This window comes from Pan paniscus, chromosome 22, assembly GCF_029289425.2.
Source record: "Pan paniscus chromosome 22, NHGRI_mPanPan1-v2.0_pri, whole genome shotgun sequence".
Classification (NCBI taxonomy): Eukaryota; Metazoa; Chordata; class Mammalia; order Primates; family Hominidae; genus Pan; species Pan paniscus.
The window spans coordinates 17,453,203-17,474,354 of NC_073271.2; the positions used below are offsets into that span (position 1 = coordinate 17,453,203).

General features: G+C 38.9%; 1 protein-coding gene across 4 annotated transcripts in view; it reads left to right on the forward strand.

Moving 5' to 3' along the window:
- Window positions 1–1,437: 1,437 nt before the first annotated feature.
- The window catches only part of NCAM2 (neural cell adhesion molecule 2), a 544,869-nt gene continuing 525,154 nt past the window's right edge, over window positions 1,438–21,152 (forward strand). Inside the window, exon 1 of one of the 4 annotated variants that reach the window (XM_057300937.2) lies at window positions 1,438–2,247. In XM_057300937.2, coding sequence (XP_057156920.1) covers window positions 2,193–2,247 — 55 coding nt within the window. In that variant the 5' untranslated portion in view covers window positions 1,438–2,192. The remainder of the gene's footprint in view (window positions 2,248–21,152) is intronic. The other 3 variants (XM_008972557.5, XM_034947985.3, XM_034947987.3) reach the window with 3 other exon arrangements.

The window sequence follows — 21,152 nt, forward strand, 5'->3', positions numbered from 1 at the left end:
CAGAAGGCCTACTGTGTAGCGTTTATCAATGCCCAAGAGAAATGAAGAATTGGAGTAAATAAATGAGTCATTAGTCTTTCACATCTATAAATGTGCTACTTCCACCCTTTCCTGCAAAGAGCTGACCATGAGTTTACTTAAGTGTGGCTAGTGCATTCCAGAACCAGTAAAGGGTGTTAGAAGGGTACCGTGGCAAAATAACTTTCTAAATATATTGTCTGCTATAAGATCAAGAGGAAACAAGAGGTTCTGTAGCTGTGAGGTGCTGAGAGGGCCATTGCTTAAGGCAGTTCAGCGATGGTGAGTTGAGGGCCGCCTTTCCCCTCCTCTCTTCCTGATAACCCCATCCCAGGATGCCAAGTGGGCGAATCATCTGTATAAAGCGCTCTGCCTGGGGAGGACAAATCGCAGACGGTATCTCCCCTACGCATGCTAGCCTGTGTCTACTCTTGCCCCCTGCCCTCCCTGAAGGCAATGCACTGTCCTTTTCAGCATGAAATCCCCAGGCTGGGGCTGGGTTCTGAGCTCTACAACATTACTATCTCCCTCCCCCGGGCTGGATTCTGAGCTCTACAACATTTCTATCTCCCCCCTCTCCAACCCCCGCTATTTCTATGTCCTCACTGATAAGGAAGGAGCTAGGGTCCTTGTGGAGTCCGGGGCGAGGCAGTTGAGTTTTCTAAGGAGCCAGAGAGAAAGTGCAGATGAAAGGACCCATCGTCAGCGTTTGCAGGTCGCGGTAACCCCAGGCCAGATTGACATGGGCTCCGCACCCGGGCCGGTGATTCTGCCTCTTACCGCTCTTGCAGGAGAGGTGACGTTAATCTCACAAACGTTTTCCTACCCTTCTAGGAGAAATAACGATAAGCCCCAATCTTAAGGAGCAGAGAGTTAGTTCCGGGCGTTTGCCACGGCTCCCTCACTTCAATTTACACTCGCACACATACGCGGGTACGTGGGTGTTGGGGGTAGGGCACTGATCTGGGGAAGGTCTCCCCCCCGCGCCCCGACTCATCTTTGCACATTTGCAGTCCTCCCTCGGTGCACTCCTGGCGGGGATCTGGCCAGTGCAGCGCACTGGGACCGAGGGCAGAGCCCGCGGAGTGAGGCCAGGAGAGACTTCAGGCCTCTAAAGACACAGCTGAGGCTAAGGCTGAGTTGAACGCAGCCCCTCCCGCGGCTCGACCCCTCTCCAGTGTCTCTCCCGTAAGGTGCCGCTCCCAACAGCAATGGGTCGAGATGTAGAGGAAACACTCTGTACGTTATTTTTCCGCCCACCCTTTAGCGCCCGAGGAGACAGACAGTGTAGACTTTAGGGTGCAATTGCTTCCCCTCTGTCGCGGCGGGGTGGGGAGCGTGGGAAGGGGACAGCCGCGCAAGGGGCCAGCCTGCTCCAGGTTTGAGCGAGAGAGGGAGAGGGAGGTCCACGGAGAGACAAGAATCTCCCTCCTCCCACGCCCAAAAGGAATAAGCTGCGGGGCACACCGCCCGCCTCCAGATCCCCCGTTCACGTTGAGCCGGGGCGCGCTCGGGGCGGTCGCCTGCAGTATCAGTATCAGTATCAGCATCAGCATCAGCATCAGCATCAGCATCAGCTCAGCTCAGCTCAGCTCAGCATCAGCTCAGCTGTCCTGAGGCGGCCGGCGGCTGTGAAGGAGCTCCAGGCTGCCCCCATCCCCACGCCCTTCTCGGCTCAGGGCGTGCATGAACGTGCGGATGGCCGGCGGGCGAGTGGCGCCTTCGCGATCGCGGCCGCCCCTCTAGGTGGAGGCACCGGGAACCGAACCCGTGGCTTCGAGCTCGACTGCGGACGAATCCCGGGACCGCGCGCCTCGCGGAAGAGCGGCCGCCGTGCAGCGCGGAGGGATACGCCTCGGCCGCACCTCCCCTCGCCCGCACCTCCCCTCGCCGCGCCCCCGCCCCCGCCGCCCTCCCCGCCCGGCTCTGCTGCCGCCGCGGCGGCCGCTGCTGCTGCTTCTGCCGCCGCTGCCGCCGCTGCTGCCTGGATATAGTGCGGCAAGAACGGAGCTTGCAGTCACTTTGCGAGGAGGAGCGCGCGGGCTGCGGGCGGCTGGGGCACCGCGGGAGCGGCGGCGGCGGCTCTAGCAGAGGCGGCCGGGACAGCGAAAGGTTCTCTCTCCAGGGCTGGACTTAATAACTTTGAAACTGTCCACCGGTGTCACGTCCTGAACATGAGCCTCCTCCTCTCCTTCTACCTGCTCGGGTTGCTTGTCAGTAGCGGGCAAGGTAGGAGTGTGGTGCTTTATTGCATTTACTTTCCCTCCCCCTTCCACCCGGCCAAGAGAGGCAAAGAGGGAGGCGCAGGAAGAATGAAATGAAAGAACTAAAGTTACAGTTATTGCTGTTGTTGTTATTATTATTTTCGTTCTTTCTCCTAGCTGTCCCTAAAATTGTATCTGTTGTGTGGAGACCCTTAAATAAGAGAAGGGAAAATACCGAATTGGAGAGGGGAATCAGTGAGCAGGATATCCAGGGAAACCGCTTCTTCTTCTTTTTTTTTTTTTCCTCTGGGATTATGGCTTTCTCTTATTTTTATTATCAGAAATTGGATGAGTGTGTTAACAGTGAAATATCTGAGGTTGCGGAAGGAAAGGGCACGATGGTGTTTTACAGAAGCAGCAAAAACTATCAGTGTTAAACTCATTTGCAAAATATCTGTTGTGTGCAAGACGTTCGATTCTTGGAGACTTTTTTTTTTTCTACCCCTTTCCCAAAACCCTAATTCCTGACTATGAAGTGAATGATGATGGCTTATTTCTGTTGGAAACTAAGAGAGGGGCCATGGATATTGTGTGTAAGAAAGCAAATGGATAAAACTAGGGATGTGTTGCAGTCATTCATTTTGACCCCAACCCTTTATTAATGTAGAAAGGTGGAATCATTTTATAACATTACATTGTAATTACACCTGTAGGGGATTTTTGGGGTTGTGGGAGAACTGGTGGAAGCTTTTATCTCTTAAAAAAAAAAATGAATAGCCTGGTAGAATAACCTGAGAGGGAATTTGTGGAAGCTATCACTGTTTGTCTCTAGAGAGATAGATATGAATTTATCTGGCTGTTTAGATAGTAAACACTCACATGAAATATATTTACAATAAATGGAAGCATTTTCAACTGTCCAGACAAGTTTGGACGTTTAATTAGGGACACAAAATGCTAAAACATGCATTGGTGAAAGTCTTTAAAGGAAAATTAAAATCGCACTAATTTTGAGATATGTAATGATTGCAAAGAATATTATGTTGTTAGTGTAGCGTGAAATTGGTTTTTTAAAATAATATAATAAATTACAAGACAAGTTAAAATATCCCCAAGATATTCAGTTCTAAGCATTTTTAGCCTCTTCTGTATTGCTCGTTTGGTCCAGCAGGGGGTGGTAGAACTCCATTTTAAGCCCAGAAGATGGTTTCTGCTCTTCCACAGAGTCCTTCTTTCATTCTTCAGCAGGGCTTGACATTTTGGATGTGAAGCCTTCCTTTTTCTGCCCTTCTCCTCCCCACAGCTATAGTGTTAGTGGCGGATGAAACACGATTGGATGCAGATTTAATGTTCAGAAATCAGTATGCAAATGTTGGATATTCCTATAGTTTGTAAAGTGTCTTGATAAGATTCTGCTCATTTTCCCTTCCTAACATAGACTATGAAATATTTCAGTCTTAGCAAAATTGCAGATATGTCCATCTGAAGCTAATACTAGCCCAATTCGTCAATTCAGTGGTTCTTAAGCAAAGATCAACATGCACATATGTCCTACAGATATGCTGCTTTAATTTTCAGATAGCTGCTGATTGTGTTTAACTGTTCATTTATAGCATAGACAGGTATTTTTGAGCACCAAGAAACAATCCCTGAAAATTGCAGTTAAAATACAACTGCAATTAAATAAGTGTAGGTAGTGTGGGGCAGAATGGGAGTATAATAGGAAGCAAGTTTATGCAGACTTAGGATGACATTGTGAGTGGTTTGGAGAAGAAAAATGTCTCAGTTGTGGAATCTGAATTTATCATTGCAGAGGCTAAGTGTGTTGGAATTTGGAGACATAGGAAATTAGAAATGTTTAGATATATAGGTTTAAATAGTACACAGAAACATAAAATTTGGATGTGTACATGTAACATAGATGTGAAATTGTGATTCAGCTAATTTGTAAGTCAGGATACGAGGTGGTTATGAAGAGGCACTCTGAGACAAGCATCTCTGAAGGGGAGCCCATATTCACTGTAATGAAACAGGGTAGAAGGAGACCATCATTGTAAAGATCTCTCTATCTAGTACAATTTCACAATGTGTGGCACTCATAGAGACACAGATATATATCAGAGAGACCTAGCTTTTGTGAAAGGGAACATATAGTACTTCTATGCCGTGTGTCCTGATGAAGTCAGAGATGCTTGGATATAGATATCCTCATCCTGGAGTCCAATTCCTCTATGCTAGTGTTTTGCTCTCTAATTAAGGATGCAGCAGCAAGTATCAGACACACCACCGGGAGCTGTTTAAAAAAATAGACCTAGTGTAACTCATGATTTTGTTTATTCTCTTGTAAAGAGGGCCATGGAAAAGCTACCAGTCAGTGATCCCTGGTCTTGCCTTAGAAATACTAAAATCTCAGCTTGCTGATTTATGTGTCCAACAGTATACTTGCAGGGGATTTTATGAAGCATGATTGAAGCTATTGCTTTGGAAAGTGGTGTGCAGTTAGACTGAGGAAAGGCAACAATGATGTATTCCCTTTTTAGGAGTCAAAACGTTTTGAACTGAAGCAGTTGAATAGGAGAAAATGACATTAAGTGAGAAACCGACTAACTTAAGTGAATGCCAATACTATAATTAGCTAACGAGGCCTAATAGTTTACTTGTAACTCTCAATACAACCTTATTGTTGTACAGTAGTAAGATGCTTTTTTTTTTACTGTAGCAGAAATACTCCTTTAAAAGCCTCTAATTTCCACTGCAAGATTAATGTATAATGAAGTAAGGTTAGAATGTTATTGTGAAGTCTGAATTTAATTGTCAATGAAAGAAAATTCTGTAATTCTGTAACTTTTGCAATTATTTTTCCTTTGTGTTCAAAACTTGGTCACAGGCTTTGTAATCATAAATCTCAAGTGATAACTTCAGTTTCTGATTAACTGCATTTGCTGTTTGGATCTTTGTATATTCAAATTTCCAAACTGTTGTATGTATGGATTGCTTTCGTGAGAGTTTTTACATTTTTGAAACCACTTTCTTCTTCCTTTAAAAATTAAACAAGTATGATTAATAAGCATTTTTCCTGGATGTTCACATATATAAGATAGAAGCACTGTTATACTAAAACCTAAGGTAAGAATAATGCTATTCATCTCTCTTGCAAAGCAGTTCAAACGTACCACTTAGAACACTTACCTAAGCCAGAATCGTGAGGAAAGGAGGGGTGAATTGCCCAGTTGATCAGTTAAAGCAGTCATCTGCTTACAGTTATTCTCTTTGGTGAAGTGCTAGTAAGTCATTGTACATTAGAGCAATGTACCTTCTAAAAATAGAGCACAGGTGTGTGAGTGTCTACTAGTTTGAAGATTACAGGAGAGATCTCCACAAACTCATCTTCTGTCTGGGCTGTTACATGGCTCCAGCCTCTCTCGTATGCTTTTTCTATCTGCTCTGCTCTAATTCTTTGATATCAGCCTCTTTGTGCAAAGTTTCTATTAAATCGACTGGGTCTTCTTTTGCACGTGGGGAAGATGTAATGTAAAGGCTAATGTAAATTAATATCTTTATTGTCAGAGTAACCCAGAGGATTTCCCTCACTACTTCATATCAAAGGAGTTAGGCAGAGTATTTTCTCACTTTTAATGCAGAATTGGAGCCCATAGAGCAAGAAGGGAAGTTGGTGGGTCCCGAGAGTGTCAGATGAGTCTTTTCAATGACACAGGGAGCTAATTTTCTCCCCGAGGTACTGTCCTACTAGAGAAGCAATTAATGGAACAAAAGAACCTCATTCAGTACCGAAAGTTAGACTTCATATGATTTTGTAAATAAAATGGCCTTCTTTCAAAAATAGGACTAGTTTGTAACGAAACTGAGAAATGAGCTACGGAGATTGAGGCTAGTAACCAAGCTGAACAGTGTAATTTGTTTTTGCCTGTCCTTGTGTGGAAGCAGTGCAAATAGTAACAGGATCGACAATCTGAAGACTCTGGAACTGGTCCTCCTGCATTCTCTGTCTTTTAACATTTGGGAAAACACTGTAACTTATCTCTTTTCAGGGTCATCTCTCACAGCAATGAATTTTTGAGAGCATGAAGAAAAGTGCTCAATAACTATAGAGTGATTCTAAATTGCCCTATTTCCCCCCAAAATGAAATTAATCCCTTGAGTGTTGATATGTGCAAAATTAATTTAATAATTTGAATATACTTCTGAAGGGACTATCATTGTTTTTCAAATTTTGTTGTCCTAAATTTTAAATTTATTGTTCCCTTTATACAATCCCAATTAAACTGAGGATAGGCCTATTTAAAAGATTATAAATTTGTTTTAATTTTCCAAATTACATGATACGAGAACACTTTAAGATGCAACCAGTGCTTTTATGCTTTTATTAAATGTAAAATTCCTGCACTTTATAGAGCCAAGCTATCTCTAATTGTTCAACAAATAAAAGTGCTTCTCTCTGGTGCTCTTTTAAATATTTTAATAACTTTTAACAATTTACAGTTATAATAAGAGTACTAATCACAAATAGATATCAACATATTTCCTAGTTTTCTATGTTCACTTGTGCCACTAAGGATCCATCAAACATTACTAGACATTTTAGAAAGCTATGAAGTAATGAAACATCTTGAATTTAAATCAAGATGTTTGAATTTAAATCATTAAGAAAGATAATGGGGAATTTTGAGAATATTTATAAGCATGGCAATCAAAACATTATAGTTGGAAGAATTTCAGGTCCATTGATCAAATCTTTCTTGGCTCCATTTGATTTATTACAACTCACAGGGATGAAGAAAATTCATTGGATTTGGAGTCAGAAGACCTAGGCTACTAAGAGTCTCTTAACCTTGAAGAAGCAACTTATGCTCTTAGAACCACTATTTGCTTATTTGAAAATTTGATATTATAAAATCTGGCCAGTTGACCTTGATGCTCGGCCATGAGGAGCAATTGTAACAATAAATATGTGTAGGCAGGCACCTTACCAAATGTCAACCCTACTATGCTAGGCTTTGTTTATATTTTTTAATAATGTGTATCCAGATTAATTTGTGGCTTATAAACATTTATTTAGTTTTAAAAAATCATCATAAACTGCTCTGTGATTAGAAAAAAATATCAAGGAGACAGAGATTACTTAAGTTATTGATAAGGGCGACTCATTCATCATTTATTCATTTATCTAACATTTACAGAATACCTGCCCTGTCCCAGACACCTCATTAGACAGCATTACTAGGAATGGTTGCATAGACTGTGTGAAGAACAACTCCAGGGGGCGTCACTTATTGTCCTAGTGATGCAACACATATTTATTTTTACAATTTGCCAGCAGATGGCAGTAAAAGGTTTTGAGGAATGATGCGCTTTTTTTTGTATCATGAATCCTTTCTATGGACCAACATCAGGCTGGTGTTAAACACTGAGAGGCTTAGGATGGGCACATAATGAAGATAAATGACTTACTAAAGATCAAACAGAAAAGTAAAAAGGTTAGTTACTAGAGCTCCAGTCTCCAAACTCTTCAGTTCTCCTAACACCAAACTTGTTCATAGATTTTATTTAAATGAATCTAATATATCTTCAGCTCAAAGTAAAATGTGTTTAAATTCTGTGCCATTTTGTCAGATAATCAAATAACAAGCACTTTTTGAGGCCTTAAAATGAGAATATTATCAGCACCTTCTAACAGTACCGACCACTTGTACGAAGTGCTTTCAATCACCTTATAACTTATGATTACCAATGAGTCAAGAGACGATTAGCTTTGTTTTATGGATGAAGAAATTGAGGTACAGAAGAATTATCCAATTTGCCTATATCACTTATTTTTGTAGTTATCTGGAACTGGGAGTAGATTTTCCAACTTCTAGTTGCATACCTATTTTTGATGTATTGTTGATTCATTTGTTTAAAAATTTGCATGTGTGTGGAAAATCAATGTTGATAATTACAAAAACGAATAATGAAAATTTAAAAAGCCAAATAAGCATGAGAGAGATATACAACTTGTTCAACAAAATATTATAAAATGACAAAATATGTCATATAATTAATTAAACACTAAGCAGTCTGAGTCCTTAGCAGTTTAGTGCCTAGAATGAGCTAAAATTGATTGTGTTTACTAACTGACAGGCTCTCTTGTCATAATCCTCTATTAGCTTGTTATTATTATGATTATCGTTCCTTTATCCATGAGGGCCATGAGACATAGGGAGTTTAAATAACTGTCTAAGATTGTACCGCTTGGAAATGAGGGTTTGCATTTGGGACATGTCCAAAGCCTAGCCTCTTACCAGGACATCACCTTGCCATTCAGTGAAACAGAAAGGGCTTCAATATAGTGAGAGTAAATGGAGAAAATTATTAATACAAGGAGAAAAAAAATGAGTGAACAAATTGTAAGAAGGGAGGGGCGTGTTGAGAGAATAGAAATAATCCAGTTTAATGAATCCAAGGATTCACTAAGCAGTTTGGAAAGGTAAGCCTCTGCACTCAGTTTTGGAAATAGTGGTGGAAATGGAAGATAGAGTGAGCTGGAGGCCAAGCTGGTTTGACTCTAGTGTAGATCTTTTGGAGCCATTGTTTGGGCAGGAGAGTAACATGGTTAAATTTTGGTTTGTTTTTAAGTCTCCTGGCCATGGCCATGTGTAGGATGGACCAGAAGGAAAGAAAAAGAAGTGGACATGGCACATGTGTCTATGGAAGACTTAATAGGATCTTAGTAACAAATACAAATTGAGAAATTGGTAGGAAGGTGCCACATGAAGTTTTACGTTTATTTAACAGAAAAAAAAGGTTATATCTTAATAGAAATAGTAAAAATAAATGAAAAAGTGCACCCGTATTCAGTAATTTTTAACTTGTTATTTTTAAAATTATATATCAAGTTGCTGTATTCATGGCACATCTAGATAAAAATGTCAATAAATTTGAAAATGGAAACTGTTGATCTTTTTATTGGCCAATTCTTCAGAATAATTTCTTCACCTTTATTTGTCATCTGTCTTTATCTTGTTCTTCTATCCCCATTTATACTTTAAATGTTGTGTAGTATACTTCTGGAATTTTGGGTAAAATCTCAGAAGTATGTAGGTAAAATTTGTTTTCATTATATATTCTTCATTTAAGTCATCTTCTCTGCTTTATTTATAGTTTCTTTTTCTTTTTAACACTGGCACACCAAAACAAAATAAAATCCAGGAGAATGCCCCCCCCCCAAAAAAACCCCTAAAAACTGACATGAAAAAAGATTTTTGATATTGAATATATAAAATTTTAACATTTTTCTATTAGTGTCCAAGGGAGGAAAAAAAGAACTAATATTTTTGAGCACCTCCTCTATGCCAGAGAGCTGTGTTGAGCATTTTCACTCATTATCTCATTGAATCCTGATTATATCGTATTTTATAGATGACATTCCTGAGATTAAGAGTGCCTGATTTGCCCAGAGATTTTAAGTTCCTTCTTTAGGCTGACACCCACATTTATATCAAAGAGCATTAAATACATTTAAGATATGATTCGGTCTTTTTTGCTACAGTGTTTGTTTCTTGGATGCATCTTATCTTGTTACACCATTGATAAACCAGGGGATGATGTGTTATAATGCAGAAATTGCGTTGATCCATGGGTTGGGAGTGGTGGCTCATATCTGTAATCCCAGGACTTTGGGAGGCCAAGGCCGGCAGGTCGCTTGAGTTCAGAAGTTTGAAACCAGCCTGGGCAACATGGCAAATCTCTGTCTTTACCAAAAATACAAAAAGTAGCTGGGCGTGGTGGTGCATGCCTCACTAATCCCAGCTACTTGGAAGGCTGAGGTTAGAAAATCACTTGAGTCTGGGAGGCAGAGGCTGCACCAAGCAGAGATTGCATCACTGCCCTCCAGCCTGGGTGACAGAGTGAGACCCCATCTCAAAAAAGAAAATAAAAAACATTGTGTTGATCCATACATGATTTTCTCCACTCATTAATTTCTTAAGTAAGAGCCGGGCTTCCTCACAATTACAGAGAAAGCCTTAGCAAGCTATGAAGAGATTAAGAAAAATATGAAAAAATCAACTTAAGGCCTTTCCTTTAGTACAAGTATTCATGTACTTAGTGGCTTTAAGAACATCTTGATTTCTGCTGTAATAGGCATCTCGTGAAGTTGAAAGTGCAGCTGAAGAATCTGGGAAGTCATTTTGCCTGCTGAAAAATGATGTTTGTTTTTTGTTTACTTTGTTGTTTTTATTTTTTAAAGGCTACACTGTGGATCATAGTTTGCATTTTAAAGTGAATGCCCTTCAGGTCTTGCATCCTGATAGAGGGTGCAAAAGCTAGGTGCAAATACCAGCAGAGATTTAACTATGGTAGTATTGTAATTAAGACTTTTATGGTTTTTGCTGGTGCTTGTTTACAGATTTCTGCAGGTTTTGAATGTTCTGCCTCCTAATCCTGTCTTTTCCCATAAAGTATGATATTTTTTACTGCACAAGTTTTCAGACCCCAGAGATTTTCAGGGATGCAAATGTGGTGTGATATCAGAAATGCATGTCTTTACTTGTAAAATCAGCCAATGTACTGACTAAAACCTATATTATAATATGAATAGGTCCCAATGTAAGAAAATAAGCACACTTATAGTTTGTTCTCAATATTAATGAGAGGACTTGGGGACATTTTTTCTATTACTGTAACTTGTTCATTCCCAGCGCCTTTTTTTGGTACCTCTGTTACCAGAAAGGGGTCCCAGTCCAGAACCTGAGAGAGGATTCTTGGATCTTGCGCAAGAAAGAATTCAGGGCAAGTCCATAGAGTAAAGTGAAAGCAACTTTATTAGGAAAGTAAAGGAATAAAAGAATGGCTACTTCATAGGCAGAGCAACCCTGAGGTCTGCTGCTTGCCCATTTTTTGTTCTTCATTATATGCTAAACGAGTGGTGGATCATTCATGAATTTTCTGGGAAAGGGATGGGCAATTCCTGAAACTGAAGGTTCCTCTCCTTTTTAGATGATATAAGGTAACTTCCACAAGTTTCCATGACATCTGTAAACTATTATGGTGCTGGTGGGAGTGTCTTTTAGCATGTGAATGCGTTGTAACTAAGGTACTATGAGCTGTGAGGATGACCAGAGGTCACTCTTGTGGCCATCTTGGTTTTGGTAGGTTTTGGCCGGGTTCTCTACTGCAGCCTGTTTTATCAGCAAGGTCTTTATGACCTGTATCTTGTGCCAACCTCCTATCTCATCCTGTGACTTAGAATGCCTAATCATCTGGGAATGCAGTCCCGTAGGTCTTGGCCTTATTTTACCCAGATACTATTCAAGATGGAGTTGCTGTGATTCAGACGCCTCTGACGTTTCTAATACTAGGCTTTCTGATTATTTTTATATCCATTCTCTCACTTAATTTTTCTCTGATTATCATTCTCTACTAATCACTGCCTGAAGAGAGCAGTTGAGTTTCTGTGTTCTAGCAGTAACTTTGTAAGTATCATGCATGAGAGAAATGCCAAGAACAGATTATGTGAAGATTAATATATACAGTGAGGTATGTCCCATATACTTTGATCAATGACATTTACATGCTTTTGATTAAAAAAATTATTTACTTAGATAAATCACTTATAACTTTCTGATACAAGCTGAAATTAAGCACATTTTTAATCTTGTTCGCTCTTTATCATACTATTTAGCATAGAAAAACTGGCTTCATGCTACTTATTCTATAGATTACACACTAATCTTTACACCAGGTAAAACTTTTGAATCGTCAAAGGGTAAGAATTATACTATGGTAATATTTTTGAATGTATATACGATATGTTGTGGGACATATTAATTGACAAAACACTTATAGTCAATTTTAATTTATCTAATGAAGCCCCACAGTTATCCTGAAAGGTAGATAGTATTTCTGATGTAGAATAGGATAATAAACTTCAAAAAGGTGACATTACCTGCCCAAATAGAATGCTTTAAAAAATGGTAGGGCCAGACTTGATATAAATATTTTACTTTAGATACAGCATATATTCCTGTTATGTTTCTGGTTTTACTTAAAGGTTTGTTTTACTCACATCCATGAAGCAGTTACCAAAAATTACATCTTGGTATGAAACATATTTAATATCATTATGTTCTTCAGAGCTTTCTTTTGGACTGGGTTTATAAGATGCGATTAATTTTAATTGGAGATCTACCTTTTGTTTGAAATATTTGGGAGTGTTTGACTTACAACTGTTAATACTTTTGCCTTGTATTCATTGAACAATCCTATTCTCTCAGCCTCATTGCTCATTACTGTGCACACCAGTTCATTCAACAAATATTCATTAACTTGTACCAGTCATTGTTAAAGGCTTTGAGGAGCCAATCAAAGATGAGATAATATACCTGAATTCTGCACTTCAAACTTACGGTACTTTACTGTGACCTTCCATGTGAACTCCATGGGAGCAAGAATGCCTTTCCCTGCTAGTGTCCCATTAAATGCAATGTACTTGAATAGAGAGAATAGAGAGTTTGCTGTAAATTCATATGTGTATTCCTAGAACATGGCAGAAGCCCAGCAAATATGTGCTGAATGCATATTTAAATATTACCCGGCAGGAGCCAAATTGACTGATTTTAAAAAGCATATTTACTTTTGCCTTTGTATAATGATTTGTTTTGTTGAAAATATATGATATGTTGGCCTGTGTATTTATTTCACACATTTTGTTTACATCACTGACATGCATATAGGAGATCTTCCATAAATATATGAACGTCTATAAAATAATAAAGTCACAGTTATTATCTAATTCAGGAGGAATAACAAGGATGAATCACCTTATCCCTGGTCTTATGTCCTCATTGAAAATTAATTAGGCTTGGCATAGAGAAAACTGAAATCGTTCTGTAAGATTTGTTCTTTTGAAGGCTTATCTGAGGCATAGGAGATGGTTATATAGTTGGGGTCTCAAAACTGTTCAATATATATATTGAAATATATAAATAAATGAGGGGGATATAATATCTTGATAAAGGTATAATTAGCTAGATTAGATATGGTCAATAGTAAATGTCTGCTGTGTCGGTAAAGCAAGTATTTAAAGTCCTCAAAATCAAGATAATCCCCCATGGTTAATTAAAAATTGATTATTCATTCTATTGTTATTGGAAACCAATTCTGAACTGTATGTATGGTAAGAGAAGTGAGAAAATACTTGTTTTATCTTAATTTTTAAGAGATACTTGAATGTTTTCTCTGTTTTAAAAAGATGAAATTTCATTTAACCTCAAAAATCCTCCTTTGCCCTCTGATAGCTGTGTGTGTGTGTGTGTGTGTGTGTTTTAATGATTTTTATGGTGTTTTCTAGGTCCAACTTCAGTGATAAAAGCATTTAAGTTTATTGGACAGAGTACATTTTTGGATACCCCAGAAAATCCTTATCACCTATTTATCTGTGTGCCTGCCATTTATCTATTAATGTTACCATTATTATATATGATGCTTTTAACTGGAAACACAGTTTGCAATTAAATTACTAGTGCTTCTGATTTATCTATTTTTACTTTTATCTCCCTCCTAAAGTTTACATATAATCACTTTAATTGGTAATCTAGTTGAGTTATTTTATTTCAAAGGCCCCTCATACACGCTATGTTAATGCATTTTACCTGTGTGTGGATTGCAGGTGGTTTGCAATTTAAGAACAAAACTTAACCTAGGTTGTTCAATGGCTTATGAGGGCCTCTGTGCTTTATAAAAACCTTCACCACCACATCCAAAATGGATATGAAATGTTCAACTTTACTGTGCTCGTGTTATTAAAATAACACTTCTTAGTACACAATTAAGAGCTATTATGCAATACCCTAAGTTGTTAATGTATTTTTGCTTTCAAGTCCCTGTATCATTTTTATTTTAATGAAACATTTTATGAAAAATAGCCTCCTTCCTACACTGTGCATTAATACAGCGATTGTTTGATGAACAGTGACTTCTTTAATCAGGAAATACCTCTTTCTTACTAGGAAAATCAAAGGATTAAACTATTGACTATGGGAGGAGAGAGGACTTTGTGATTAGTGAAGTTTCACTTGAGCTTTCCTGCTCAGCTGCCTCTCACTCCCATGCCTTTTACCTCATTTTAAAGTCTCTAAGTCTCAGGTGATGGACATGGATGTGGATGTGTGATGGAAGAAGATAAATCTTTATAAGTGTAAAGTGTCATTACTAATTAGAACTCCGAATCACATTCTAACCTCCCAGTAGAAACGCAGGCAGGGAGCTGAGGTTGAATGATAAAGGGAAGTGAATACTCAAAGACTAATCACTGTTTTGTTTCAGGGAGGATAATTCATCAGCTAAAGGGGAATGGGAATGTGGGTGGTTGTGTTAGAAGGGCGAAGAGCTTGGATAAAATCTAATATAGTTTCATGCATACAGGGGAGAAAAAGATACCCAGAATGTATAGAATGATTATAGGCAGCCTTGTTTCCTTAATGATCAGTGTGTAGTTTTAAGTATTTGGTGAATTAATTGAATGAAAGAAGGAAACCTGCCATTTACTCTGCAGGGGTTTTTTTTTTTTTTTTCCCCATAGGGATTACATCATTTTTAAATTCAAAACATGTAGGACATCTGAACTATTATTTTAGAGATGAGGGAACTGATTTTCATAAAAGATATGTAGCATCTAATAAGGGAAGGATCTGAAATTCAAATTCAGGAATATCTGATTCTAAAATGATGCTCATTTCACTGATGGAAACATAGTCCCTTGAAGAAACGAGGAGTTGCAGAAGGGAAAAGACAAGCACTAGGAGTAGCTCTAGCTTCAGGTTTTTATCATTTTTTTCTGGCCAATTCTCCCCCCGCCTCCCACCCAGCTGTATAATACATATATTTACAGTATATGGCATGATTTTTTGACGTACGTATGTATTGTGAAATTATTATATCAAGCTAAGTATCTATCACCTTATATAGTTATTTTTGTTGTTGTTGTTAGAATATCTAAGATCTAGTCTCTTAGCAATGTCCAGGTATACAATACATTTTTAACTATAGTCACCGTGCCATGCAGTACATCTTCAGAACTTATTCAACAGAATGAAAAGACTAACTATGGAATGGGAGAATATATTTGTAAACTATACCTCTGATAAGGGGTTAATATCCAAAATATATAAGTAGTTCAGATAACTCAATATCAAGAAAACAAATAACCCAATTTAAAAAAAGTGGGCCAAACACCTGAGTCGATATCTTCTAAAAGCTGACATATATATGGTCAAAGGCGTGTGAAGAAATGCTCAACATTGGTTTTCAAGGAAATGCAAATTAAAAACCATAAGGAGATATCACCTCACACCTGGTAGATTGTCTGTTATAAAAAAGACAAAATCTAATGTTGGTGAGGAGAACAGAGAAGCCTCGTGCATTGTTTTGGGGAATAGAAATTAGTACAGACATTATGGCAAATAGTATGGAGATTCCTCAAAAATGAAAAAATGGAAATGCCATATCATTGGTTCATTGCTTTTGAATGGCCAAATCCAGGTTAGTGACTGCCAGTTGGTAAATGAGTAACTCTTTTAGAGACTTAAAAGATTAATAAGCATGGAGAACTAGCAGGATTTAGAGATAATAGGGTGGGGTTTAGAGTGGTTGTAAGGTGGGGAAACTCAATTGTTTAGATTAGTGTAATTCATTAAGAACTACATAACATTAATATTTAAATATGAGCTGTATCTTTAAATGGCTTTTCTTATTGTGAATCACTATAATGATCGATAATTTAGTAAGCCGTCGGTCTGTGGATGACTTACTGAATATTGTCATAGTGAAATTACATCAGTTTAGGATGCTTTTAGGGGCAAAGAAGAGAAGGACAAATTCAAAATGGCTTAAAAATAATCTATTATAGCACAGGAGAGGCCATATAGAGGTAGGTTTTAATTTCATATTTCTACTCCTGGTTTTGGCTGTTTTTACTTAGGTTTGTGGAAGAAACTTGTCTTCATCAACTCAAAGCATCACATACTTATGTACTTACCTGAAGTTGGGAAATAAAGAAATATAGGCGCAGTTTATTTTATTGTGTTTCCTTTTATTGCATTTCACAGATACTGCATTTTTTTACAACTCGAATGTCTGTGGCCCCCCTGTGTCAAGCAAATCTATCGGCCTCATTTTTCTGATAGCATATGCTCTCCTTGGGTCTCTGTGTCACATTTAGGTAACTGGCAATATTTCAAACATTTTATTATTATTATGTCTTTATGGTGATCTGTTATCATTGATTGTTGATGTTACATTTGTAATTATCTTAGGGTACCTCAAAGCATACCCACATAATCACAAACTTAATCAATTTATAAGTGTCGTGTATACTCTGACTGCTCCACTGACTGGCTGTTTCCTGGTATTTGTCCCTCTCTTCAGACCTTCCATTCCCTGAGACACAACAATATTGAAATTAGGCCAATAAATTAACCCTACAATGGCCCCTAAATATTCAAGTCAAAAGACGGGTCACAGGTCTCTCCCTTAAAATCAAAAGTTAGAAATAATTAAGTTTAGTGAGGAAGGCATATTGAAAGCCAAAATAGGCCAAAAGCTAGGCCTCCTGTGCCGGTTAACCAAATTATGAATGCAGAAAACACAATTACTGAAGGAAATTAAAAAAGCCACTCCAGTGAATACACAAATAAGAAAGCAAAGCAACCTTATTGCTTATATGGAGAAAGTTTTACTGGTTTGGATAGAAGAGCAAACTAGCCACAATATTCTCTTAAACCAAAGCCTAATCCAGAGAAAGGTCCTAATACTCCAGTTCTGTGGAGGCTGAATTGGAGAGGTGAGGCGAGACAGGTGAGGAAGCTACAGAAGAAAAGTTGGAAGCGAGCATAAATTAGTTCACGAGGGCCGGGCGTGGTGGCTCACACCTGTAATTTCAGCACTTTTGGAGGCTGAAGTGGGCAGATCATTTGAGGTCAGGAGTTCGAGACCAGCCTGACCAACATGGTGAAACCCCGCCTCTACTAAAAATACAAAATTAGTGGAGCATGGTGGTGCATGCCTGTAATCCCAGCTACTTGGGAGGCTGAGGCAGGAGAATTGCTTGAAACCTGGAGGCGGAGGTTGCAGTGAGCTGGGATTGTGCCATTGCACTCTAGTCTGGGCAACAAGAGTGAAACTGCATCTCAAAAAAAAAGAAAAGAAAAAAGAAATTGGTTCATGAGGTTTAAAGAAAGAAGCCATCTCCATAACATAAAAGTGCAAGGTGAAGCAGCAGATGCTGATGGAGAAGCTACAGCAAGTTATTCAGAAATTCTAGTTAACATAGTTGATGAAGGCAGGACTACACTAAACAACAGAATTTTAATATAGAAGAAGCAGTCTTCTATTGTCAGATGATACTATCTAGAAGTTTCTTAGCTAGAGAAGAGAAGTCAATGCTTGGCTTCAAAGTTGCAAAGGACAAGCTGGCTTTCTTCTTAGGGAATAATGCAGCTGGTGACTAAGCTGAAGCCAATGCCCATTTGCTATTCTTATAGTCCTAGCGTCCTTAAGAATTACGCTAAGTCGTAATCCCAGCACTTTGGGAGGCCGAGGAAGGCGGATCATGAGGTCAAAAGATCGAGACCATCCTGGCCAACATGATGAAACCCCATATCTACTGAAAATACAAAAATTAGCTGGGCGTGGTGGTGCACACCTGTAGTTCCAGCTACTCTGGAGGCTGAGGCAGAAGAATAGCTTGAACCTGGGAGGTGGAGGTTGCAGTAGGCCGAGATCGTGCCACTGCACTCCAGCCTGGGCAACGGAGTGAGACTCCATCTCAAAAAAAAAAAAAAAAAATTATGCCAAATCTATTCTGACTGTGCTCTACAAATGAAACAAAAAGCTGGGATGACAGCACATCTGTTTACAACATGATTTACTGAATATTGTAAGCTCACTGTAGGGACCTACTTCTCAGAAAAGAAAAAAGTTCCCTTCAAAATATTACTACTAATTGACAATGCCTCTGCTCAATCAAGAGCTGTCATGGAGATGTACAAAAAGATCAACATTGTTTTTATGCCTGCTAACACAACATTCATTCTGTAGCTCAGGGATGAGGGAGTACTCTTGCTCTTATTCTTTAAGAAATATATTTCATAAGGCTATAGCTGCCATCGGTAGTGATTCCTCTAATGGATCTGGGCAAAGTCAATTGAAAACCTTCTGGAAATTCACCATTCTACATGCCATTAAGAACATTTGTGGTTCATGGGAGGAGGTCACATGTCAACATTAATAGGAGTTTGGAAGTTATTCCTCATATTTCTCCATCCTCATGGATGGCCGAGGGTTTCAAGACTTCGGCAGAAGTAGTAACTGCAGATCTGATGGAAAGAGGAAGAGAAATAGATTAGAAGTGGAGCTTGAAGATGGGACTGAAATTCTGCAATCTCATGACAAAACTTGAATGGATGAGAAGTTATTAGCTTCTTATGGGTAAGCAAGGAAAGTGATTTCTTGAGATGGAATCTAATTCTGGTGAAGAGGTTCTGAACCTTATTGAAATATAAACAAATTATTTAGAATATTACATACACTTAGTTAATAAAACAGTCAGAGGGTTTGAGAAGACTGACTTCAATTTTGAAAAGCATTCTACTGTAGGTCAAATACAATCAAACAATATTGCATGCTACAGAGAAATACGTTAGGAAAGGAAGAGCCGATTGAAAACACCGGACATCATTGTTGTGTTATTTTGAGAAATTGCCACAGTCACTTCAACCTTGAGCAAACCCCTACCCTGATCAGGAAGTAACCATTTACATGGAGGCAAGACCCTCTACCAGCTAAAGGATTAGGACTCACTAAAGGCTTAGATGATCATTAACTCTTTTTTAGCAATAAAACATTTTTAAATTAATGTATGGACATTTTTAGACATCATTCTGTTGCACACTTAATAGACTAGTATAAATACAACTTTTACATGCCCTGGAAAACAAAAAAAAATTGTATTACTTAGTTTATTGTGATATATGCTTTATTGTGTTCTGGGCTCAAATTGGCGATATCTCCAAGGTATGCCTGTATTTCTGTTTTGTTTGTTTGTTTGGTTTTGGTTTTTTTTGAGACAAAGTCTCACTCTTGTCCCCCAGGCTGGAGTGCAATGGCACGATCTCGGCTCACTGCAACCTCCGCCTCTCGCGTTCAGGCAATTCTCCTGCCGTAGCCTCCTGAGTAGCTGGGATTACAGGCACCTGCCACCATGCCTGGCTAATTTTTTTTTTTTTTTTGTATTTTTAGTAGAGACGGGGTTTCACCATGTTGGCCAGCTGGTCTCGAACTCCTGACCTCAGGTAATCCGCCCACTTCGGCCTCCCAAAATGCTGGGATTACAGACGTGAGCCACAATGCCCAGTTGCCTGTATTTCTTTAGTTGATTTTCTTTGGAGGAAAAATCCCCTTACCCTGTGTTGTCTAGCCAACTTCCCTCAATACTCATTGGCTATAATCATTTCATATGATCACTCCTAAATTAATTGGTGGTGAGGAGAATGACATTAACATGATTTCCTTTCCCGAATCAACTCCCTTTTGCTGATGGGAAGATCTGCCTCCCTCGAAGTACATGACTGGCCAATCAAATGACGTGTCCATCTTGCAAGGAAGAATGAAGGATCGAGAATATTGTAGTCAAATATGTCTGCCACAGGAATGTTGAAAAGACCATTTTTGACAAAGAATGCAAACAATGTCAAAGCCAACGTTTATAAAGTTCTTACAGTGTACCATATTTATGTGCTTCGTATGTGTGATCTCATATGATTCTCCAAACTTTTGAGATTATCTTTTATAAATGAGGTAATGAGATTTTAAAGAGTTTAGATGACTTGCCTAACTGACAACACTGTCAGTGGCAAAGTTGGGATTTGAACTCAGTCTGATTGGCAAAAAGAGTTGTCTTCTACCAGCCAAGTTGCCGTAAAAGAAAACTATGCATTGTGCATAGTTTTACTCTTGTTAAGTGTAAGAATGATAAGGTAAGGCTATTAACTTGCTTTGTGAACAGGCTATGTTCTGGGCACTTTCCAAAAAAAAAGCTGTTATGCTTGAGCTTCTTTAATACCTATGTCTGCTTATATATTATTATTATTTTAAAAAGTTTTACCAATAAGGAAATTATGGGACTGAGTGATAAGTAATTTGCCGCAGGTCACGTAGCTATGAAGTGGCCAAGGTGGAGTTTGAACTCAGGCTTTCTTTGCCTTTGAAGACCTGGGTGCCTCCCACTGCACAGTGCTTGGGGACTATAGTCAATATATGGCAGGAGAAGGGTAATAGATTTGGAATAAACCGAAATGCATACCCTTGTCTTGTCCTCCAAAAGCTTATGATATAAAAGAAGCTAACATTTTTCAAGGTAAATATTTTTATTGTTTTTACATTCTTTTCAAGAGTGTGTAGGAGAATAACATTTTCAAGTGTAAGGAGGCTTAGGAAAATATTCATATTGTTTCTGGAAGAGGAAGAATTGGTTAAACAATAGAAATGGGGCTGGGTGCGATGGCTCACTCCTATAATCCCAGCACTTTGGGAGGCCGAGGTGGGCATATCACTAGGTTAAGAGATCTAGACCATCCTGGCCAACATGGTGAAAACCCGTCTCTACTAAAAATACAAAAAATTAGCTGGGCGTGGTGACACATGCCTGTTGTCCCAGCTACTTGGGAGGCTGAGGCAGGAGAATCACTTGAACCCAGGAGGTGGAGGTTGCATTGAGCAGATATCACGCCACTGCACTCCAGCCTGGCAACAGAGTGAGACTCCGTCTCAAAAAAAAAAAGAAAAAAAAAAGAAAAAAAAGAAATAGAAACGGGAACCAGAGTTCTCTGTAGAGGGAGAAGTTGTAACTAAGAGTGGTGATTTGAAATGGACCGATGA